Source organism: Bombina bombina, chromosome 10, assembly GCF_027579735.1.
Source record: "Bombina bombina isolate aBomBom1 chromosome 10, aBomBom1.pri, whole genome shotgun sequence".
In the NCBI taxonomy this organism is placed as follows: domain Eukaryota; kingdom Metazoa; phylum Chordata; class Amphibia; order Anura; family Bombinatoridae; genus Bombina; species Bombina bombina.
The window spans coordinates 206,693,974-206,713,113 of NC_069508.1; the positions used below are offsets into that span (position 1 = coordinate 206,693,974).

Consider the following 19,140-nt stretch of genomic DNA (forward strand, 5'->3'; position numbering starts at 1 on the left):
CATCTAGGAGATTTGTTTACTAAGTACCAGGTTACGGGTCAGGTTTTGATTTGCGATCAGTTTTAAAACTAATGGTAAACAACAAACTAGAACTTACTGATGACTTTCAAATATATTTGCTCTATTAATTATTTTAGATAAGAAAGATCAAGTACAGCTTTTCCTGTTATGAATATAAATTACAAAAAATTACCAGTAATAGGTCTTAATCTCCTTAACACAGAAGATGGTCTTCGCATATCAGCAAGAAACTTAAACAGATCTTCATCACTAAGGCGATCTCCTTCCTACAAAAAATAAATAATCATTTTAGTCCAGTGAATAACATTTTTGATGCTTTCAAATATTTTTTCCCCTTCAAATTTCATGTTAGCTGTCCCTGGGACGTCTCAAAAGAACGATCTTTAAAAGGTGAGGTGTGTTTGACTCAACTCATTTTCTTCTGAGAGGGTAGTACAGTTGCAGAGGATGTTAGATGACTCTTGGCATTCAGTGGTTATTAAAATGTGTAAATAGTTTGCCAGGCAGCTGTTTTTACTGACATTACATAAATATCTCATGCAGTGTGCTATAGCGTCACTTATACCGTTGTTTAGTGGAAAGTGTTCTTTTCAACATTTCACTTATTGTTGTGTAGGTCAGACAACTACCCCCTGCAGAGAAAGAGGTGCTTGTCACTTGTATGCAAGGGTATGTGTGTGTGTGTATGAGAGTGTTAGAATGGGAGAGTTTGAGAGTGTGTATGTGTGAGAGAGAGAGAGAGAGAGAGAGAGAGAGAGCGCACATGTGTGAGAGTGTATGTGAGAGTATTAGAGTGAGAGAGACAGAGAGAGAGAGAGACAGAGAGAGAGAGAGAGAGAGTGCACATGTGTGAGAGTATTAGAGTGAGAGTATGTGAGAGAGAGTATTAGAGTGAGAGTTTTTATAAGTTTATGCAGGAAAGAAGACAGCAATAGCACTACACAAATAAAGTGGGGTTGCTCAATCTTGTTTTATCGCAAGTATACCTTGTGAGCTAGAGTGCTTGTGCACAGGAACAAATTACAAATTTAAGTCATAACACCAAAGGGATTGGACTCGAAAGAATACACTTATGTAGCACTTCTAACACCCCTCAGATGAAGGACATCATACTGAACGAAAAAGCAAAAAAATAGGGGTTCATATATTAAAACATAACTTTTATTATCTTCAAAATTTCATAAAACCATTGTGTGTGTGAGTGTAGATTAAAAATCACAAAGAGACTCGAATTTGCATTACATTTAATGCTGTTAGGACACTGATAACTGAGGGCGTAGTAAAAAAACATAATTTATGCTTACCTGATAAATTTATTTCTCTTGTAGTGTATCCAGTCCACGGATCATCCATTACTTGTGGGATATTCTCCTTCCCAACAGGAAGTTGCAAGAGGATCACCCACAGCAGAGCTGCTATATAGCTCCTCCCCTAACTGTCATATCCAGTCATTCGACCAAAAACAAACAGAGAAAGGAGAAACCATAGGGTGCAGTGGTGACTGTAGTTTAATTAAAATTTAGACCTGCCTTAAAAGGACAGGGCGGGCCGTGGACTGGATACACTACAAGAGAAATAAATTTATCAGGTAAGCATAAATTATGTTTTCTCTTGTTAAGTGTATCCAGTCCACGGATCATCCATTACTTGTGGGATACCAATACCAAAGCTAAAGTACACGGATGATGGGAAGGACAAGACAGGTACCTTAAACGGAAGGAACCACTACCTGAAGAACCTTTCTCCCAAACACAGCCTTCGAAGAAGCAAAAAGTATCAAATTTGTAAAATTTTGAAAAAGTGTGAAGCGAAGACCAAGTCGCAGCCTTGCAAATCTGTTCAACAGAGGCCTCATTTTTGAAGGCCCAGGTGGAAGCCACAGCTCTAGTAGAATGAGCTGTAATCCTTACAGGGGGCGGCTGTCCAGCAGTCTAATAGGCTAGGCGTATTACGCTCCGAAGCCAAAAGGAAAGAGAGGTTGCCGAAGCTTTTTGAACTCTCCTCTGTCCAGAGTAAACGACAAACGGGGAAGATGTTTGACGAAAATCCTTAGTAGCTTGTAAGTAAAACTTCAAGGCACGGACTACGTCCAGATTATGTAAAAGACGTTCCTTCTTTGAAGAAGGATTAGGGCACAACGATGGAACAACAATCTCTTGATTGATAGTCTTGTTAGAAACCACCTTAGGTAAAAACACAGGTTTGGTACGCAGAACTACCTTATCTGCATGAAAAATCGGATAAGGAGAATCACATTGTAAGGCAGATAGCTCAGAGACTCTCCGAGCCGAGGAAATAGCCATCAAAAACAGAACTTTCCAAGATAAAAGTTTAATATCAATGGAATGAAAGGGTTCAAACGGAACTCCTTGAAGAACCTTAAGAACCAAGTTTAAGCTCCACGGGGGAGCAACAGGTTTAAACACAGGCTTAATTCTAACCAAAGCCTGGCAAAATGCCTGGAAGTCTGGAACCTCTGCCAGACGCTTGTGCAAAAGAATAGACAGAGCAGAAATCTGTCCCTTTAAGGAACTAGCTGATAATCCTTTGTCCAAGCCCTCTTGGAGAAAAGACAAAATTCTAGGAATCCTAACCTTACTCCATGAGTAATTCTTGGATTCACACCAATAAAGATATTTACTCCATATCTTGTGGTAGATTTTCCTGGTAACAGGCTTTCGTGCCTGTATTCAAGTATCAATGACTGACTCGGAGAAGCCACGCTTTGATAGAATCAAGCGTTCAATCTCCATGCAGTCAGTCTCAGAGAAATTAGATTTGGATGATTGAAAGGACCTTGTATCAGAAGGTCCTGTCTTAGAGGCAGAGTCCATGGTGGAAAGGATGACATGTCCACTAGGTCTGCATACCAAGTCCTGCGTGGCCACGCAGGTGCTATCAGAATCACTGATGCTCTCTCCTGTTTGATTTTGGCAATCTGTCGAGGGAGCAGAGGAAACGGTGGAAACACATAAGCCAGGTTGAAGAACCAAGGCGCTGCTAGAGCATCTATCAGCGTCGCTTCTGGGTCCCTGGACCTGGATCCGTAACAAGGAAGCTTGGCGTTCTGGCGAGACGCCATGAGATCCAACTCTGGTTTGCCCCAACGATGAATCAACTGAGCAAACACCTCCGGATGGAGTTCCCACTCCCCCGGATGGAAAGTCTGACGACTTAGAAAAACATAATTTATGCTTACCTGATAAATTCCTTTCTTCTGTAGTGTGATCAGTCCACGGGTCATCATTACTTCTGGGATATTACTCCTCCCCAACAGGAAGTGCAAGAGGATTCACCCAGCAGAGCTGCATATAGCTCCTCCCCTCTACGTCACTCCCAGTCATTCGACCAAGGACCAACGAGAAAGGAAAAGCCAAGGGTGAAGTGGTGACTGGAGTATAAATTAAAAAATATTTACCTGCCTTAAAAACAGGGCGGGCCGTGGACTGATCACACTACAGAAGAAAGGAATTTATCAGGTAAGCATAAATTATGTTTTCTTCTGTTAAGTGTGATCAGTCCACGGGTCATCATTACTTCTGGGATACCAATACCAAAGCAAAAGTACACGGATGACGGGAGGGATAGGCAGGCTCTTTATACAGAAGGAACCACTGCCTGAAGAACCTTTCTCCCAAAAATAGCCTCCGATGAAGCAAAAGTGTCAAATTTGTAAAATTTGGAAAAAGTATGAAGCGAAGACCAAGTTGCAGCCTTGCAAATCTGTTTAACAGAGGCCTCATTCTTGAAGGCCCAAGTGGAAGCCACAGCTCTAGTAGAATGAGCTGTAATTCTTTCAGGAGGCTGCTGTCCAGCAGTCTCATAAGCTAAACGAATTATGCTACGAAGCCAAAAAGAAAGAGAGGTAGCGGAAGCTTTTTGACCTCTCCTCTGCCCAGAGTAAATGACAAACAGAGAAGACGTTTGTCGAAATTCCTTAGTTGCCTGTAAGTAAAATTTTAGAGCACGGACTACATCCAGGTTGTGCAGTAGACGTTCCTTCTTTGAAGAAGGATTTGGGCATAAAGAAGGAACAACAATCTCTTGATTGATATTCCTGTTAGTAACTACCTTAGGTAAGAACCCAGGTTTAGTACGCAGGACTACCTTATCCGAATGAAAAATCAAATAAGGAGAATCACAATGTAAGGCTGATAATTCAGAGACTCTTCGAGCCGAGGAAATAGCCATTAAAAATAGAACTTTCCAAGATAACAACTTTATATCAATGGAATGAAGGGGTTCAAACGGAACGCCCTGTAAAACATTAAGAACAAGGTTTAAACTCCATGGTGGAGCAACAGTTTTAAACACAGGCTTAATCCTGGCCAAAGCCTGACAAAAAGCCTGGACGTCAGGAACTTCTGACAGACGTTTGTGTAACAGAATGGACAGAGCTGAGATCTGTCCCTTTAATGAACTAGCAGATAAACCCTTTTCTAAACCTTCTTGTAGAAAAGACAATATCCTAGGAATCCTAACCTTACTCCAAGAGTAACCTTTGGATTCACACCAATATAGGTATTTACGCCATATCTTATGGTAAATCTTTCTGGTAACAGGTTTCCTAGCCTGTATTAAGGTATCAATAACTGACTCAGAAAACCCACGTCTTGATAAAATCAAGCGTTCAATTTCCAAGCAGTCAGCTTCAGAGAAGTTAGATTTTGATGTTTGAAGGGACCCTGTATCAGAAGGTCCTGTTTCAGAGGTAGAGACCAAGGTGGACAGGATGACATGTCCACCAGGTCTGCATACCAAGTCCTGCGTGGCCACGCAGGTGCTATTAGAATCACTGATGCTCTCTCTTGTTTGATTCTGGCAATCAATCGAGGAAGCAACGGGAAGGGTGGAAACACGTAAGCCATCCTGAAGTCCCAAGGTGCTGTCAGAGCATCTATCAGGACTGCTCCTGGATCCCTGGATCTGGACCCGTAACGAGGAAGCTTGGCGTTCTGTCGAGACGCCATGAGATCTATCTCTGGTTTGCCCCAACGTCAAAGTATTTGGGCAAAGACCTCCGGATGAAGTTCCCACTCCCCCGGATGAAAAGTCTGACGACTTAAGAAATCCGCCTCCCAGTTCTCCACTCCCGGGATGTGGATTGCTGACAGGTGGCAAGAGTGAGACTCTGCCCAGCGAATTATCTTTGATACTTCCATCATAGCTAGGGAGCTTCTTGTCCCTCCCTGATGGTTGATGTAAGCTACAGTCGTGATGTTGTCCGACTGAAACCTGATGAACCCCCGAGTTGTCAACTGGGGCCAAGCCAGGAGGGCATTGAGAACTGCTCTCAATTCCAGAATGTTTATTGGCAGGAGACTCTCCTCCTGACTCCATTGTCCCTGAGCCTTCAGAGAATTCCAGACGGCACCCCAACCTAGAAGGCTGGCGTCTGTTGTTACAATTGTCCAGTCTGGTCTGCTGAATGGCATCCCCCTGGACAGATGTGGCCGAGAAAGCCACCATAGAAGAGAATTTCTGGTCTCTTGATCCAGATTCAGAGAAGGGGATAAGTCTGAGTAATACCCATTCCACTGACTTAGCATGCACAGTTGCAGTGGTCTGAGGTGTAAGCGTGCAAAGGGTACTATGTCCATTGCCGCTACCATTAAGCCGATTACCTCCATGCATTGAGCCACTGACGGGTGTTGAATGGAATGAAGGGTGCGGCAAGCACTTTGAAGTCTTGTTAGCCTGTCCTCTGTCAGGTAAATCTTCATTTCTACAGAATCTATAAGAGTCCCCAGGAAGGGAACTCTTGTGAGTGGAACGAATGAACTTTTCTTTTCGTTCACCTTCCATCCATGTGACCTTAGAAATGCCAGCACTAACTCTGTATGAGACTTGGCAGTTTGAAAGCTTGAAGCTTGTATCAGAATGTCGTCTAGGTATGGAGCTACCGAGATTCCCCGCGGTCTTAGTACCGCCAGAAGAGCACCCAGAACCTTTGTGAAGATTCTTGGAGCTGTAGCCAATCCGAATGGAAGAGCCACAAACTGGTAATGCCTGTCTAGGAAGGCAAACCTTAGGTACCGATAATGATCTTTGTGAATCGGTATGTGAAGGTAAGCATCTTTTAAATCTACAGTGGTCATGTACTGACCCTCTTGGATCATAGGTAAAATTGTCCGAATAGTCTCCATCTTGAACGATGGAACTCTTAGGAATTTGTTTAGGATCTTTAAGTCCAGGATTGGTCTGAAAGTTCCCTCTTTTTTGGGAACCACAAACAGATTTGAGTAAAACCCCTGTCCCTGTTCCGATCGTGGAACTGGATGGATTACTCCCATTAACAAGAGCTCTTGTACGCAGCGTAGAAACGCCTCTTTCTTTGTCTGGATTGTTGACAATCTTGACAGATGAAATCTCTCTCTTGGAGGAGAGTATTTGAAGTCCAGAAGGTATCCCTGAGATATTATCTCTAGCGCCCAGGGATCCTGAACATCTCTTGCCCAAGCCTGGGCGAAGAGAGAAAGTCTGCCCCCCACTAGATCCGATCCCGGATCGGGGGCCCTCAATTCATGCTGTTTTAGGGGCAGCAGCAGGTTTCCTAGTCTGCTTGCCCTTGTTCCAGGACTGGTTAGGTTTCCAGCCTTGTCTGTAGCGAGCAACAGCTCCTTCCTGTTTTGGTGCAGAGGAAGTTGATGCTGCTCCTGCTTTGAAATTACGAAAGGAACGAAAATTAGACTGTCTAGTCTTGGCTTTGGCTTTGTCCTGAGGCAGGGCATGGCCTTTACCTCCTGTAATGTCAGCGATAATCTCTTTCAACCCGGGCCCGAATAAGGTCTGCCCTTTGAAAGGTATATTAAGCAATTTAGACTTAGAAGTAACATCAGCTGACCAGGATTTTAGCCACAGCGCCCTGCGTGCCTGAATGGCGAATCCTGAATTCTTCGCCGTAAGTTTAGTAAGATGTACTATGGCCTCCGAAATGAATGAATTAGCTAGTTTAAGGACTCTAAGCCTGTCCGTAATGTCGTCCAGAGTAGCTGAACCAATGTTCTCTTCCAGAGACTCAATCCAGAATGCCGCTGCAGCCGTGATCGGCGCAATGCATGCAAGGGGTTGCAATATAAAACCTTGTTGAACAAACATTTTCTTAAGGTAACCCTCTAATTTTTTATCCATTGGATCTGAAAAAGCACAGCTATCCTCCACCGGGATAGTGGTACGCTTAGCTAAGGTAGAAACTGCTCCCTCCACCTTAGGGACCGTTTGCCATAAGTCCCTTGTGGTGGCGTCTATTGGAAACATTTTTCTAAATATCGGAGGGGGTGAGAACGGCACACCGGGTCTATCCCACTCCTTAGTAACAATTTCAGTAAGTCTCTTAGGTATAGGAAAAACCTCAGTACTCGTCGGTACCCGCAAAATATTTATCCAACCTACACATTTTCTCTGGTATTGCAACTGTGTTACAATCATTCAGAGCCGCTAACACCTCCCCTAGTAATACACGGAGGTTTTCCAGTTTAAATTTAAAATTTGAAATATCTGAATCCAGTCTGTTTGGATCAGAACCGTCACCCACAGAATGAAGTTCTCCGTCCTCATGTTCTGCCACCTGTGACGCAGTGTCTGACATGGCCCTAATATTATCAGCGCACTCTGTTCTCACCCCAGAGTGATCACGCTTACCTCTTAGTTCTGGTAATTTAGCCAAAACCTCAGTCATAACAGTAGCCATATCCTGTAATGTGATTTGTAATGGCCGCCCAGATGTACTCGGCGCTACAATATCACGCACCTCCCTCTGAGCGGGAGATGTAGGTACTGACACGTGAGGCGAGTTAGTCGGCATAACTCTCCCCTCGTTGTTTGGTGAAATTTGTTCAATTTGTACAGATTGACTTTTATTTAAAGTAGCATCAATACAGTTAGTACATAAATTTCTATTGGGCTCCACTTTGGCATTGCAACAAATGACACAGGTATCATCCTCTGAATCAGACATGTTTAACACACTAGCAAATAAACTTGCAACTTGGAAATACAATTCAATTAGAATAATATTAAAACGTACTGTGCCTTTAAGAAGCACAGAAGATCTATGACAGTTGAAAATTAATAAATTGAAACAGTTATAGCCTCAATCCTTGTAAACAACACAACTTTAGCAAAGGTTTAATCCCATTAGCAAAGATAACAAATTCTGAAAGCAGGAAACAAATTACAGAATAAACGTTTTTTATCTCAGTCAAACTATAATTCTCACAGCTCTGCTGAGAGAAATTACCTCCCTCAAAATAAGTTTTGAAGACCCCTGAGCTCTGTAGAGATGAACCGGATCATGCAGGGAATACAATGAGTTGCTGACTGAAATATTTGATGCGTAGTAAAAGCGCCAAAAAAACGGCCCCTCCCCCTCACACACAGCAGTGAGGGAGAACAGAAACTGTCAGAAAACAGATTAAGCAACTGCCAAGTGGAAAAATAGTGCCCAAACATTTATTCACTCAGTACCTCAGCAAATGAAAACGATTTTACATTCCAGCAAAAAAAAACATAATTTCTAGTTATTAAACAGCTTTATGTACTTCTTACAGTGTAATTCTAGTGAAGTACCATTCCCCAAAATACTGAAGTGTAAAGTATACATACATGACATTATATCGGTATGGCAGGATTTTCTCATCAATTCCATTGTCAGAAAATAAAAACTGCTACATACCTCTATGCAGATTCATCTGCCCGCTGTCCCCTGATCTGAAGTTTACCTCTCCTCAGATGGCCGAGAAACAGCAATATGATCTTAACTACTCCGGCTAAAATCATAACAAAAACTCTGGTAGATTCTTCTTCAAACTCTGCCAGAGAGATAATAACACACTCCGGTGCTATTTTAAAATAACAAACTTTTGATTGAAGATATAAAACTAAGTATAATCACCATAGTCCTCTCACACATCCTATCTAGTCGTTGGGTGCAAGAGAATGACTGGGAGTGACGTAGAGGGGAGGAGCTATATGCAGCTCTGCTGGGTGAATCCTCTTGCACTTCCTGTTGGGGAGGAGTAATATCCCAGAAGTAATGATGACCCGTGGACTGATCACACTTAACAGAAGAAATCCGCCTCCCAGTTCTCCACGCCTGGGATATGGATTGCTGACAGGTGGCAAGAGTGGTACTCTGCCCAATCTGTCCAATCTGGCCTGCGAAAGGTCATACCCTTGGACAGGTGTACCCGAGACAACCACCAGAGAAGAGAATCTCTGGTCTCTTGATCCAGATTTAGCAGAGGGGACAAATCTGTGTAATCCCCATTCCACTGACTCAGCATGCATAATTGCAGCGGTCTGAGATGAAGGCGCGCAAATGGCACTATGTCCATTGCCGCTACCATTAAGCCGATTACCTCCATACACTGAGCTACCGAAGGGCGCGGAATGGAGTGAAGAACGCGGCAAGCATTTAGAAGTTTTGATAACCTGGACTCCGTCAGGTAAATTTTCATTTCTACAGAATCTATAAGAGTCCCTAAGAAGGAGACTCTTGTGAGTGGGGATAGAGAACTCTTTTCCTCGTTCACATTCCACCTGTGCAACCTCAGAAATGCCAGAACTATCTCTGTATGAGACTTGGCAACTTGAAAGCTTGACGCATGTATCAGGATGTCGTCTAGATACGGAGCCACCGCTATGCCTCGCGGTCTTAGAACCGCCAGAAGTGAGCCCAGAACCTTTGTAAAGATTCTCGGGGCTGTAGCCAACCCGAAGGGAAGAGCTACAAATTGGTAATGCCTGTCTAGAAAGGCAAACCTTAGAAACCGATGATGATCTTTGTGAATCGGTATGTGAAGGTAGGCATCCTTTAAGTCCACTGTGGTCATGTACTGACCTTCTTGGATCATGGGTAGGATGGTCCGAATAGTTTCCATTTTGAAAGATGGAACTCTGAGGAATTTGTTTAAGATCTTTAGATCCAAAATTGGTCTGAAGGTTCCCTCTTTTTTGGGAACCACAAACAGATTCGAATAAAAACCCTGTCCTTGTTCCGTCCGCGGAACTGGATGGATCACTCTCATAACTAGGAGGTCTTGCACACAGCGTAGGAATGCCTCTTTCTTTATCTGATTTGCAGATAGCCTTGAAAGATGAAATCTCCCTTGTGGAGGGGAAGCTTTGAAGTCCAGAAGATATCCCTGAGATATGATCTCCAACGCCCAGGGATCCAGAACATCTCTTGCCCACGCCTGGGCGAAGAGAGAAAGTCTGCCCCCTACTAGATCCGTCGCCGGATAGGGGGCCGTTCCTTCATGCTGTCTTAGAGGCAGCAGCAGGCTTTTTGGCCTGCTTGCCTTTGTTCCAGGACTGGTTAGGTTTCCAGGCCTGCTTAAATTGAGCAAAAGTTCCCTCTTGTTTTGAAGCGGAGGAAGTTGATGCTGCACCTGCCTTGAAATTTCGAAAGGCACGAAAATTAGACTGTTTGGCCTTTGCTTTGGCCCTGTCCTGAGGAAGGGTGTGACCCTTACCTCCAGTAATGTCAGCAATAATTTCCTTCAAACCAGGCCCGAATAAGGTCTGCCCCTTGAAAGGAATGTTGAGTAATCTAGACTTCGAAGTCACGTCAGCCGACCAGGATTTAAGCCATAGCGCCCTACGCGCTTGGATGGCGAATCCGGAATTCTTAGCCGTTAGTTTAGTCAAATGAACAATGGCATCAGAAACAAATGAGTTAGCTAGCTTAAGTGTTCTAAGCTTGTCAATAATTTCAGTCAATGGAGCTGTATGGATGGCCTCTTCCAGGGCCTCAAACCAGAATGCCGCCGCGGCCGTGACAGGCGCAATGCATGCAAGGGGCTGTAAAATAAAACCTTGTTGAATAAACATTTTCTTAAGGTAACCCTCCAATTTTTTATCCATTGGATCTGAAAAAGCACAACTGTCCTCAACCGGGATAGTAGTACGCTTTGCTAAAGTAGAAACTGCTCCCTCCACCTTAGGGACCGTCTGCCATAAGTCCAGTGTAGTGGCGTCTATTGGAAACATTTTTCTAAATATAGGAGGTGGGTAAAAAGGCACACCCGGTCTATCCCACTCCTTGCTAATAATTTCTGTAAGCCTTTTAGGTATAGGAAAAACATCAGTACACACCGGTACCACATAGTATTTATCCAGCCTACACAATTTCTCTGGTACTGCGACTGTGTTACAGTCATTCGAGCAGCTAATACCTCCCCAAGCAACACACGGAGGTTCTCAAGCTTAAATTTAAAATTAGAAATCTCTGAATCAGGTTTCCCCGAATCAGAGATGTCACCCACAGACTGAAGCTTTCCGTCCTCATGATCTGCATATTGTGACGCAGTATCAGACATGGCCCTTACAGCATCTGCGCGCTCTGTATTTCTCCTAACCCCAGAGCAATTGCGCTTGCCTCTTAATTCAGGCAACCTGGATAATACCTCTGACAGGGTATTATTCATGATTGCAGCCATGTCCTGCAAGGTAATCGCTATGGGCGTCCCTGATGTAATTGGCGCCATATTAGCGTGCATCCCCTGAGCGGGAGGCGAAGGGTCTGACATGTGGGGAGAGTTAGTCGGCATAACATCCCCCTCATCAGAATCTTCTGGTGATATTTCTTTTATAGTTAAAGACCGATCTTTACTGTTTAAGGTGAAATCAATACATTTAGTACACATTCTCCTATGGGGCTCCACCATGGCTTTCAAACATAATGAACAAGTAGTTTCCTCTGTGTCAGACATGTTTAAACAGACTAGCAATGAGACTAGCAAGCTTGGAAAACATTTTAAACAAGTTTACAAGCAATATAAAAAACGTTACTGCACCTTTAAGAAACACAAAATTTTGTCAAAATTTGAAATAACAGTGAAAAAAAGGCAGTTACACTAACAAAATTTTTACAGTGTATGTAACAAGTTAGCAGAGCATTGCACCCACTTGCAAATGGATGATTAACCCCTTAATACCCAAAAAGGAATAATAAAAGACAAAAACGTTTTTTCAAACAGTCACAACAACTGCCACAGCTCTACTGTGGCTTTTTAACTCCCTCAAAAACGACTTTGAAGCCTTTTGAGCCCTCCATAGATGTCCTGGATCATGCAGGAAGAAGCTGGATGTCTGTGTCTGTAATTTTTGCTGTGCAAAAAAATGGCAAAATAGGCCCCTCCCACTCATATTACAACAGTGGAAAGCCTAAGGAAACTGTTTCTAGGCAAAATTCAAGCCAGCCATGTGGAAAAAAACTAGGCCCCAATAAGTTTTATCACCAAATACATATAAAAACGATTAAACATGCCAGCAAACGTTTTATATTACATTTTTATAAGAGTATGTATCTCTATTAATAAGCCTGATACCAGTCGCTATCACTGCATTTAAGGCTTTACTTACATTAGTTCGGTATCAGCAGCATTTTCTAGCAAATTCCATCCCTAGAAAAATATTAACTGCACATACCTTATTGCAGGAAAACCTGCACGCCATTCCCTCTCTGAAGTTACCTCACTCCTCAGAATATGTGAGAACAGCCATGGATCTTAGTTACTTCTGCTAAGATCATAGAACACGCAGGCAGATTCTTCTTCTAAATACTGCCTGAGATAAACAGTACACTCCGGCACCATTTAAAAATAACAAACTTTTGATTGAAGAATAAACTAAGTATAAAACACCACACTCCTCTTACGACCTCCATCTTGGTTGAGGCTTGCAAGAGAATGACTGGATATGACAGTTAGGGGAGGAGCTATATAGCAGCTCTGCTGTGGGTGATCCTCTTGCAACTTCGTGTTGGGAAGGAGAATATCCCACAAGTAATGGATGATCCGTGGACTGGATACACTTAACAAGAGAAAGTACCACTATATTAGACGTGTTAAGATAAATAGTATACAATAAGAATTATTCCTATAATTCCTCAATCGCAATTATGAACGGAATTATGAATTTTGTAGGTCTTTTATTATCACTGAGTAATCACCTTTCTATTGTTCATATGTACAGTATATACTATATGAGGTAGAATCTTCCGATTATCTATAAGTACTACACAGATATCACATATGATTTTATTGCACAATAGGCCCGATATTATTAGCTTGTGTAATGCTTCAAAGGAATATGCTGATGATTGCACAACTTAGGGGTGTAAATGTACTGGGAACTGGACCCAGGATAGTTTCTTGGGGTTAAGAGGTTGGTCACTAAATATCTGCAGTAACTTCTTGTTGTAATATCTGCTGACAGTATTTGGAGTTTGGGACTGAGTATAAATTGAATTAATTCTAGAGCATTCAAACTACTATGCTAGTAAGTGTGCTCAATATATTACTTGCTATATGATGAAATTCACAAAGCTCGGCGAGAGTGTGTCAACATGTGTTGGATAATATTCTTAGAATAATATGGTAAATTCTGCAGTAAAATAATGGAGCTAATATTTCCTGGGTTAATATTCTTTCAAGAGTTTATTCTCTGTAGTCTTGTTGGATATATTAAATTGGATTAAAAATAAATAAAACACCTATCTTTCAATTTAGAGCAGTATTGTACTTGATTACTGTTGTACGTTATTATATAAATGTATTTTTTATACTTAGAACAAAATACAGTGGTATAAGTCTTTTAACAATCAGTTAAATACTAGTTGGGGATGCCCCATGATTCTATATATCATACCCTCACTATAATAATTTAGATATCACATATTTATGTGTATCACTGTATACTGAGCATTCATGATGTTTTGGAAGTGAGTGTGCCCAGTTTGTTTCTGTATTTACTCAGCCTGTAAATGCTGTCGTAACTTAAAATTGTGGTTAAGTGGGGTACTAGTCAAACAAGTCACAGTGAAAAGTGCTGAATATTGAGTGCTATTATATATATTCTTTATTTTGTTCTATAGGAGGTATATATAGCACAATGCAAATATAACACTGCATCAACACAAGTGCCCTTCTCTTAGTTATGGTGAATAAGTGTTGGAATAATAGCGCAATACTGAATTGCCGTTCACTTGTGCACACAGTGTTGCAATACAATTACTATATAGTATTGCTGCAATTGTGTCAAGTCTTGGAACAGCTCAGACTCTCTTCTAGAGTTTATTTAGAAATGTTTTAGCTCCACAAATTTTGAACAAGTCTTTTCAATTTGTACTATATTAGTACTTATAGATAATCGGAAGATTCTACCACATACAGTATATAATGTACATATGAACAATAGAAAGGTGATTACTCAGTGATAATAAAATACCTACACAATTCATAATTCAGTTCATAAATGTGATTGCGGAATTATAGGAATAATTCTTATTGTATACCATTTATCTTAACACGTCTAACATAGTGGTACGTTTTTACTACGCCCTCAGTTATCAGTGTCCTAACAGCATTAAATGTAATGCAAATTCGAGTCTCGGTGATTTTTAATCTACACTCACTCACTCACACAATGGTTTTATGAAATTTTGAAGATAATAAAAGTTATGTTTTAATATATGAACCCCTAATGTTTTGCTTTTTCCTTCAGTATGATGTCCTTTATCTGAGGGGTGTTAGAAGTGATACATAAGTGTATTCTTTCCAGTCCAATCCCTTTGATCTGTGAGCAAAAAATCTGTAAAAACAGAAAGGGGTGTGGAGCGCAGCCAAGGAAAAAAACACGCTGATCTAAGTGCAGATTAAAAAACACCTTTTCACTTTATTCACAATAAAATCATCTGGATGTACACTTACAAGCTTCACCCTCAAACATATGAGGTATGTGCAGGCACTTTGTATAAGTTGTCCCAAACACGGATAAACTGGATACTGTATGTTCAAACTGTGTCTGTGTCCCACTGTGAGTAAAACACTGGCCCACTTTAAATATATAGCTAACCGGGATAATGTTGTCCCTTTATGGCTGTTAGAAAGGCACTGAGAAGCAAAGTCCCAATATATAGTGCGATAACAAATAGGGCTGTGTAACAACTCAGGGGAACAGGCTATGGTCGTTGGGAGGCGGTAAGAAACAGTGGCAGCGCGGTCCTATAATGATAGCCGGCTAAAGGAGACGCCGCTGCACACAGTGCTAACCTGATCCTCCGTCAAATAGATGGGCGTGGCCTTACGCGTTTCGCTGGGCTCCTCCCAGCTTCGTCAGAGGCGATGCCCATCTACTCTACTGACGTTTCTTATAAGGGGTGTCCTATACTGTGCTTTAGCCAATCCTGGCTATCCATTTGGTAACACACCCACATATCATAGTAACTAATAGCTGGGCCTGCACAGCTGTTACACATAATACACAGAAGATAAAATGCACAGAATATAAACCAATATTTCTCAGATGCAAGCAGGTCAATATAAAATGTAGCCATAAAACTTTCATCATGGCAGCAAATATAAATTACATAGTAAGCAAAACACATAAGAGTTACAAATAAAAACGTAAAAATATAAATATCGAGAAAGAGAGCAATGAAACATAGTAAAAAATTTTTGATTAAAAAATGTGTTAGAACTGCAAGTATATCTAAAACATCTAAACGAAATCCTCTCACTCTAATATTAGTGTAACAAGCTTAAACATAAACTGCCTGTAATATAAAAAAGATCTGTGCATGCAACCAATATATATCCTACTAAGTGTCTAAAAATGCAGCTAAATCAATATCACGGTTAAGGCCGTCTGGACCCATAGACCCCAGTCTATGGATCCAATACGTCTCCCGTTTTCTCAGCTCAAGGAGGCGATCCCCTCCCCTCATTCTGTTCCTAATATGTTCAATGGCAACTACAGTTAACCCTGCACTATCTCTATTATGACACTCCAAAAAATGTGCTGATAGACCATGACTCTCTAGACCATTTTCTATATTCCTGAGGTGCTCCCCGAACCTCGTTTTTATCTGGCGCTTCGTGCGTCCAACGTAAATTTTGTCACAGGAGCACCTCAGGAGATATACCACATAACTGGTTTTACACGTCATTAAACTTTTAATTTTGTATTCGTTGTCATTTCTTAGTATTCCAAAAGATTTATTCTGTGGATTTTGGTGAGCACAGCATTTACAGTTTTTTCTACCACATTTGAAAAAGCCGTGTGTGTGTTTCTGTAGCCATGGATCTTTACTAGCAGGTCTCAACATACTTGGGCTAATTTTATTCTTGATGTTAATATTTCTCTTAAAAACTACCTGACCTTGTTCATTAATAGAATCCCTCAAAATTGGGTCCTGCATTAGTATAGGCCAGTGTCTCTTTATTGCTTTCTCTATATCTCTAGAGGCTCTATTGTATCTAGTGACCAGTTGTATTTTCCTTTTTTCCTTTTTCTTCCCTTGTCTATTCTCTGATGTATATAGTTGTTTTGTTTTTTCACACTTTGCCTTCCCTTTCACAAGTGTGTTCCTATCCATCTTACCTACTCTTTCCTGCGTGTCTACTAACATTGCTTCAGGATAGCCTTTTGCCAGAAATCTGTTTTTGATTATTTCTGCTTCTCGTAGGAAATCAGTATCTTTGGTACAATTTCGCCTGGCCCTCTGAAACTGTCCAAAAGGGATGTTTCTTTTCCATTTCTCGTGGTGTCCACTATGGGCATGTAGATACCCGTTGGTGTCCGTGGGCTTTCTATATAGACTGGTGTATATACTTGATCCCTCTTTTATTAGTTCAAGATCTAGAAACGTGACTTTTTTAGAATTAAACTCCATGGTGAAATTCAGGTCCATTACATTCTTATTTACATATTCAAGGAACAGTCTAATCCCTTCAGCAGGGCCCTGCCACACTATCAGAATGTCATCTATGTATCGATGCCATCTTATTATGTTAGGTTTATATGGATTCTCCTTATTGAAAATGAACAGGTCCTCCCACCACCCCATATAGAGGTTCGCAAAATTGGGGGCAAATTTAGTCCCCATTGCGGTCCCTCTTTTTTGTAGGAGGTACCTGTTTTCGAATAAGAAATAGTTCCTGGTCAAAATGAAATCCATTGCTGACTCTAAGAAACTACTCTGTATTTCATTTATATATCCACTTTTCTCCAGGAAGTATTTTACAGCTGTTATACCTAGAGAATGTGGGATGGAAGTGTACAATGCGCACACATCCATCGTTATCCATATATAATCCTCTTTCCACTCGAGACCCTCCACCAACTCTAGTAAATGTGGTGTGTCCCTTACATAGGACCTTAAACAGGGTACCATGGGTTTCAATATGACATCCACATACTCAGACAACCTGGTGGTGAGTCCCCCTATCCCCGACACAATGGGCCTACCTGGGGGATCTGTTAGGCCCTTGTGAATCTTGGGTAAATGATAAAAAATCGGTAGGACAGGGTTCTCCACCACCAGGTAGTCAAATTCAGTTTTAGATAAAACGCCTTTCTTTAAGCCATCTCTAATAAGATTCTCATATTCATTTAAAAAATCCTTGGTGGGATTTTTATCTAAAGTGCAGTAAGTCTCTGTATCTGACAACAGGCGAACTGCTTCCTTAATGTACTCTTGTCTATTTTGTACCACAATACCGCCGCCTTTATCGGCGTTGCGGATGATGATACTTCTATCTTCACTAAGATTTTTAAGAGCACATAATTCCGGTCTGGAGAGGTTACCCTTCCCATAATGTAATCGTTTTTTATTGTCGATCTTATTTTTGTTACAGATTTCTCTAATTTCTTTATCCATTAGAGATTCAAAGACTGGTATACAGTAACCCTTAGACTGTGTTGGGTAAAACGAGGATTTTTTCTTTAATGAGCTATGATTAATAGGTATATCTTTAGCTTCATTCTCTAAACCTCGTAAGATCTCAAGTACTTCTCCCTCATTATTTTCGTATGAAACCTGATTCTCTAATTCTAAACTTTCCAGGACTAAAAGGGATTCATCCCCCTGTTTTTCACTTTCATTCTCTATGCAGTGACTCTCCCTTAGTTGAAAATGTCTGGTGAGAGTGAGCTTCCTCACCAGCTTTTTCAAGTCAATGAATAATTCAAAATCATTAGGGACCATATCTGGTGAAAAAGAAAGTCCTTTTTCTAGGAGTTTCTCTTCTTCCCTAGTAAGCACTCTTTCTGAAATGTTAAAAATCTTTTGTCCATGTGCTTTCAGTATTGCTTGTCTCTCCCTTTTTTGTTCTTTGATTCGACATACCACCCCTCCTCTACATCCCCTTCTTCGTACTCTATACCTCTTTTGGGATTTCTGTTCCCCTCGTTTGGGGGGTCTCTGGGGTGTATGTCTAAAAAACGGTCCTGTACCTGGTCTCTTCTGAATGGAAAATATCCCCCAATGACAACGAATACAAAATTAAAAGTTTAATGACGTGTAAAACCAGTTATGTGGTATATCTCCTGAGGTGCTCCTGTGACAAAATTTACGTTGGACGCACGAAGCGCCAGATAAAAACGAGGTTCGGGGAGCACCTCAGGAATATAGAAAATGGTCTAGAGAGTCATGGTCTATCAGCACATTTTTTGGAGTGTCATAATAGAGATAGTGCAGGGTTAACTGTAGTTGCCATTGAACATATTAGGAACAGAATGAGGGGAGGGGATCGCCTCCTTGAGCTGAGAAAACGGGAGACGTATTGGATCCATAGACTGGGGTCTATGGGTCCAGACGGCCTTAACCGTGATATTGATTTAGCTGCATTTTTAGACACTTAGTAGGATATATATTGGTTGCCTGCACAGATCTTTTTTATATTACAGGCAGTTTATGTTTAAGCTTGTTACACTAATATTAGAGTGAGAGGATTTCGTTTAGATGTTTTAGATATACTTGCAGTTCTAACACATTTTTTAATCAAAAATTTTTTACTATGTTTCATTGCTCTCTTTCTCGATATTTATATTTTTAAGTTTTTATTTGTAACTCTTATGTGTTTTGCTTACTATGTAATTTATATTTGCTGCCATGATGAAAGTTTTATGTCTACATTTTATATTGACCTGCTTGCATCTGAGAAATATTGGTTTATATTCAGTGCATTTTATCTTCTGTGTATTATGTGTAACAGCTGTGCAGGCCCAGCTATTAGTTACTATGATATGTGGGTGTGTTACCAAATGGATAGCCAGGATTGGCTAAAGCACAGTATAGGACACCCCTTATAAGAAACGTCAGTAGAGTAGATG

The 19,140-nt window shown here is 41.1% G+C and overlaps 1 protein-coding gene across 14 annotated transcripts in view; it reads right to left on the minus strand.

Moving 5' to 3' along the window:
- Nucleotides 1-19,140, minus strand: part of DOCK7 (dedicator of cytokinesis 7) — a 695,569-nt gene that overhangs the window by 515,815 nt on the left and 160,614 nt on the right. For all 14 annotated transcript variants that reach the window (XM_053693655.1, XM_053693653.1, XM_053693652.1 and 11 more), the window contains exon 13: nucleotides 194-287. In XM_053693655.1, coding sequence (XP_053549630.1) covers nucleotides 194-287 — 94 coding nt within the window. The remainder of the gene's footprint in view (nucleotides 1-193; nucleotides 288-19,140) is intronic.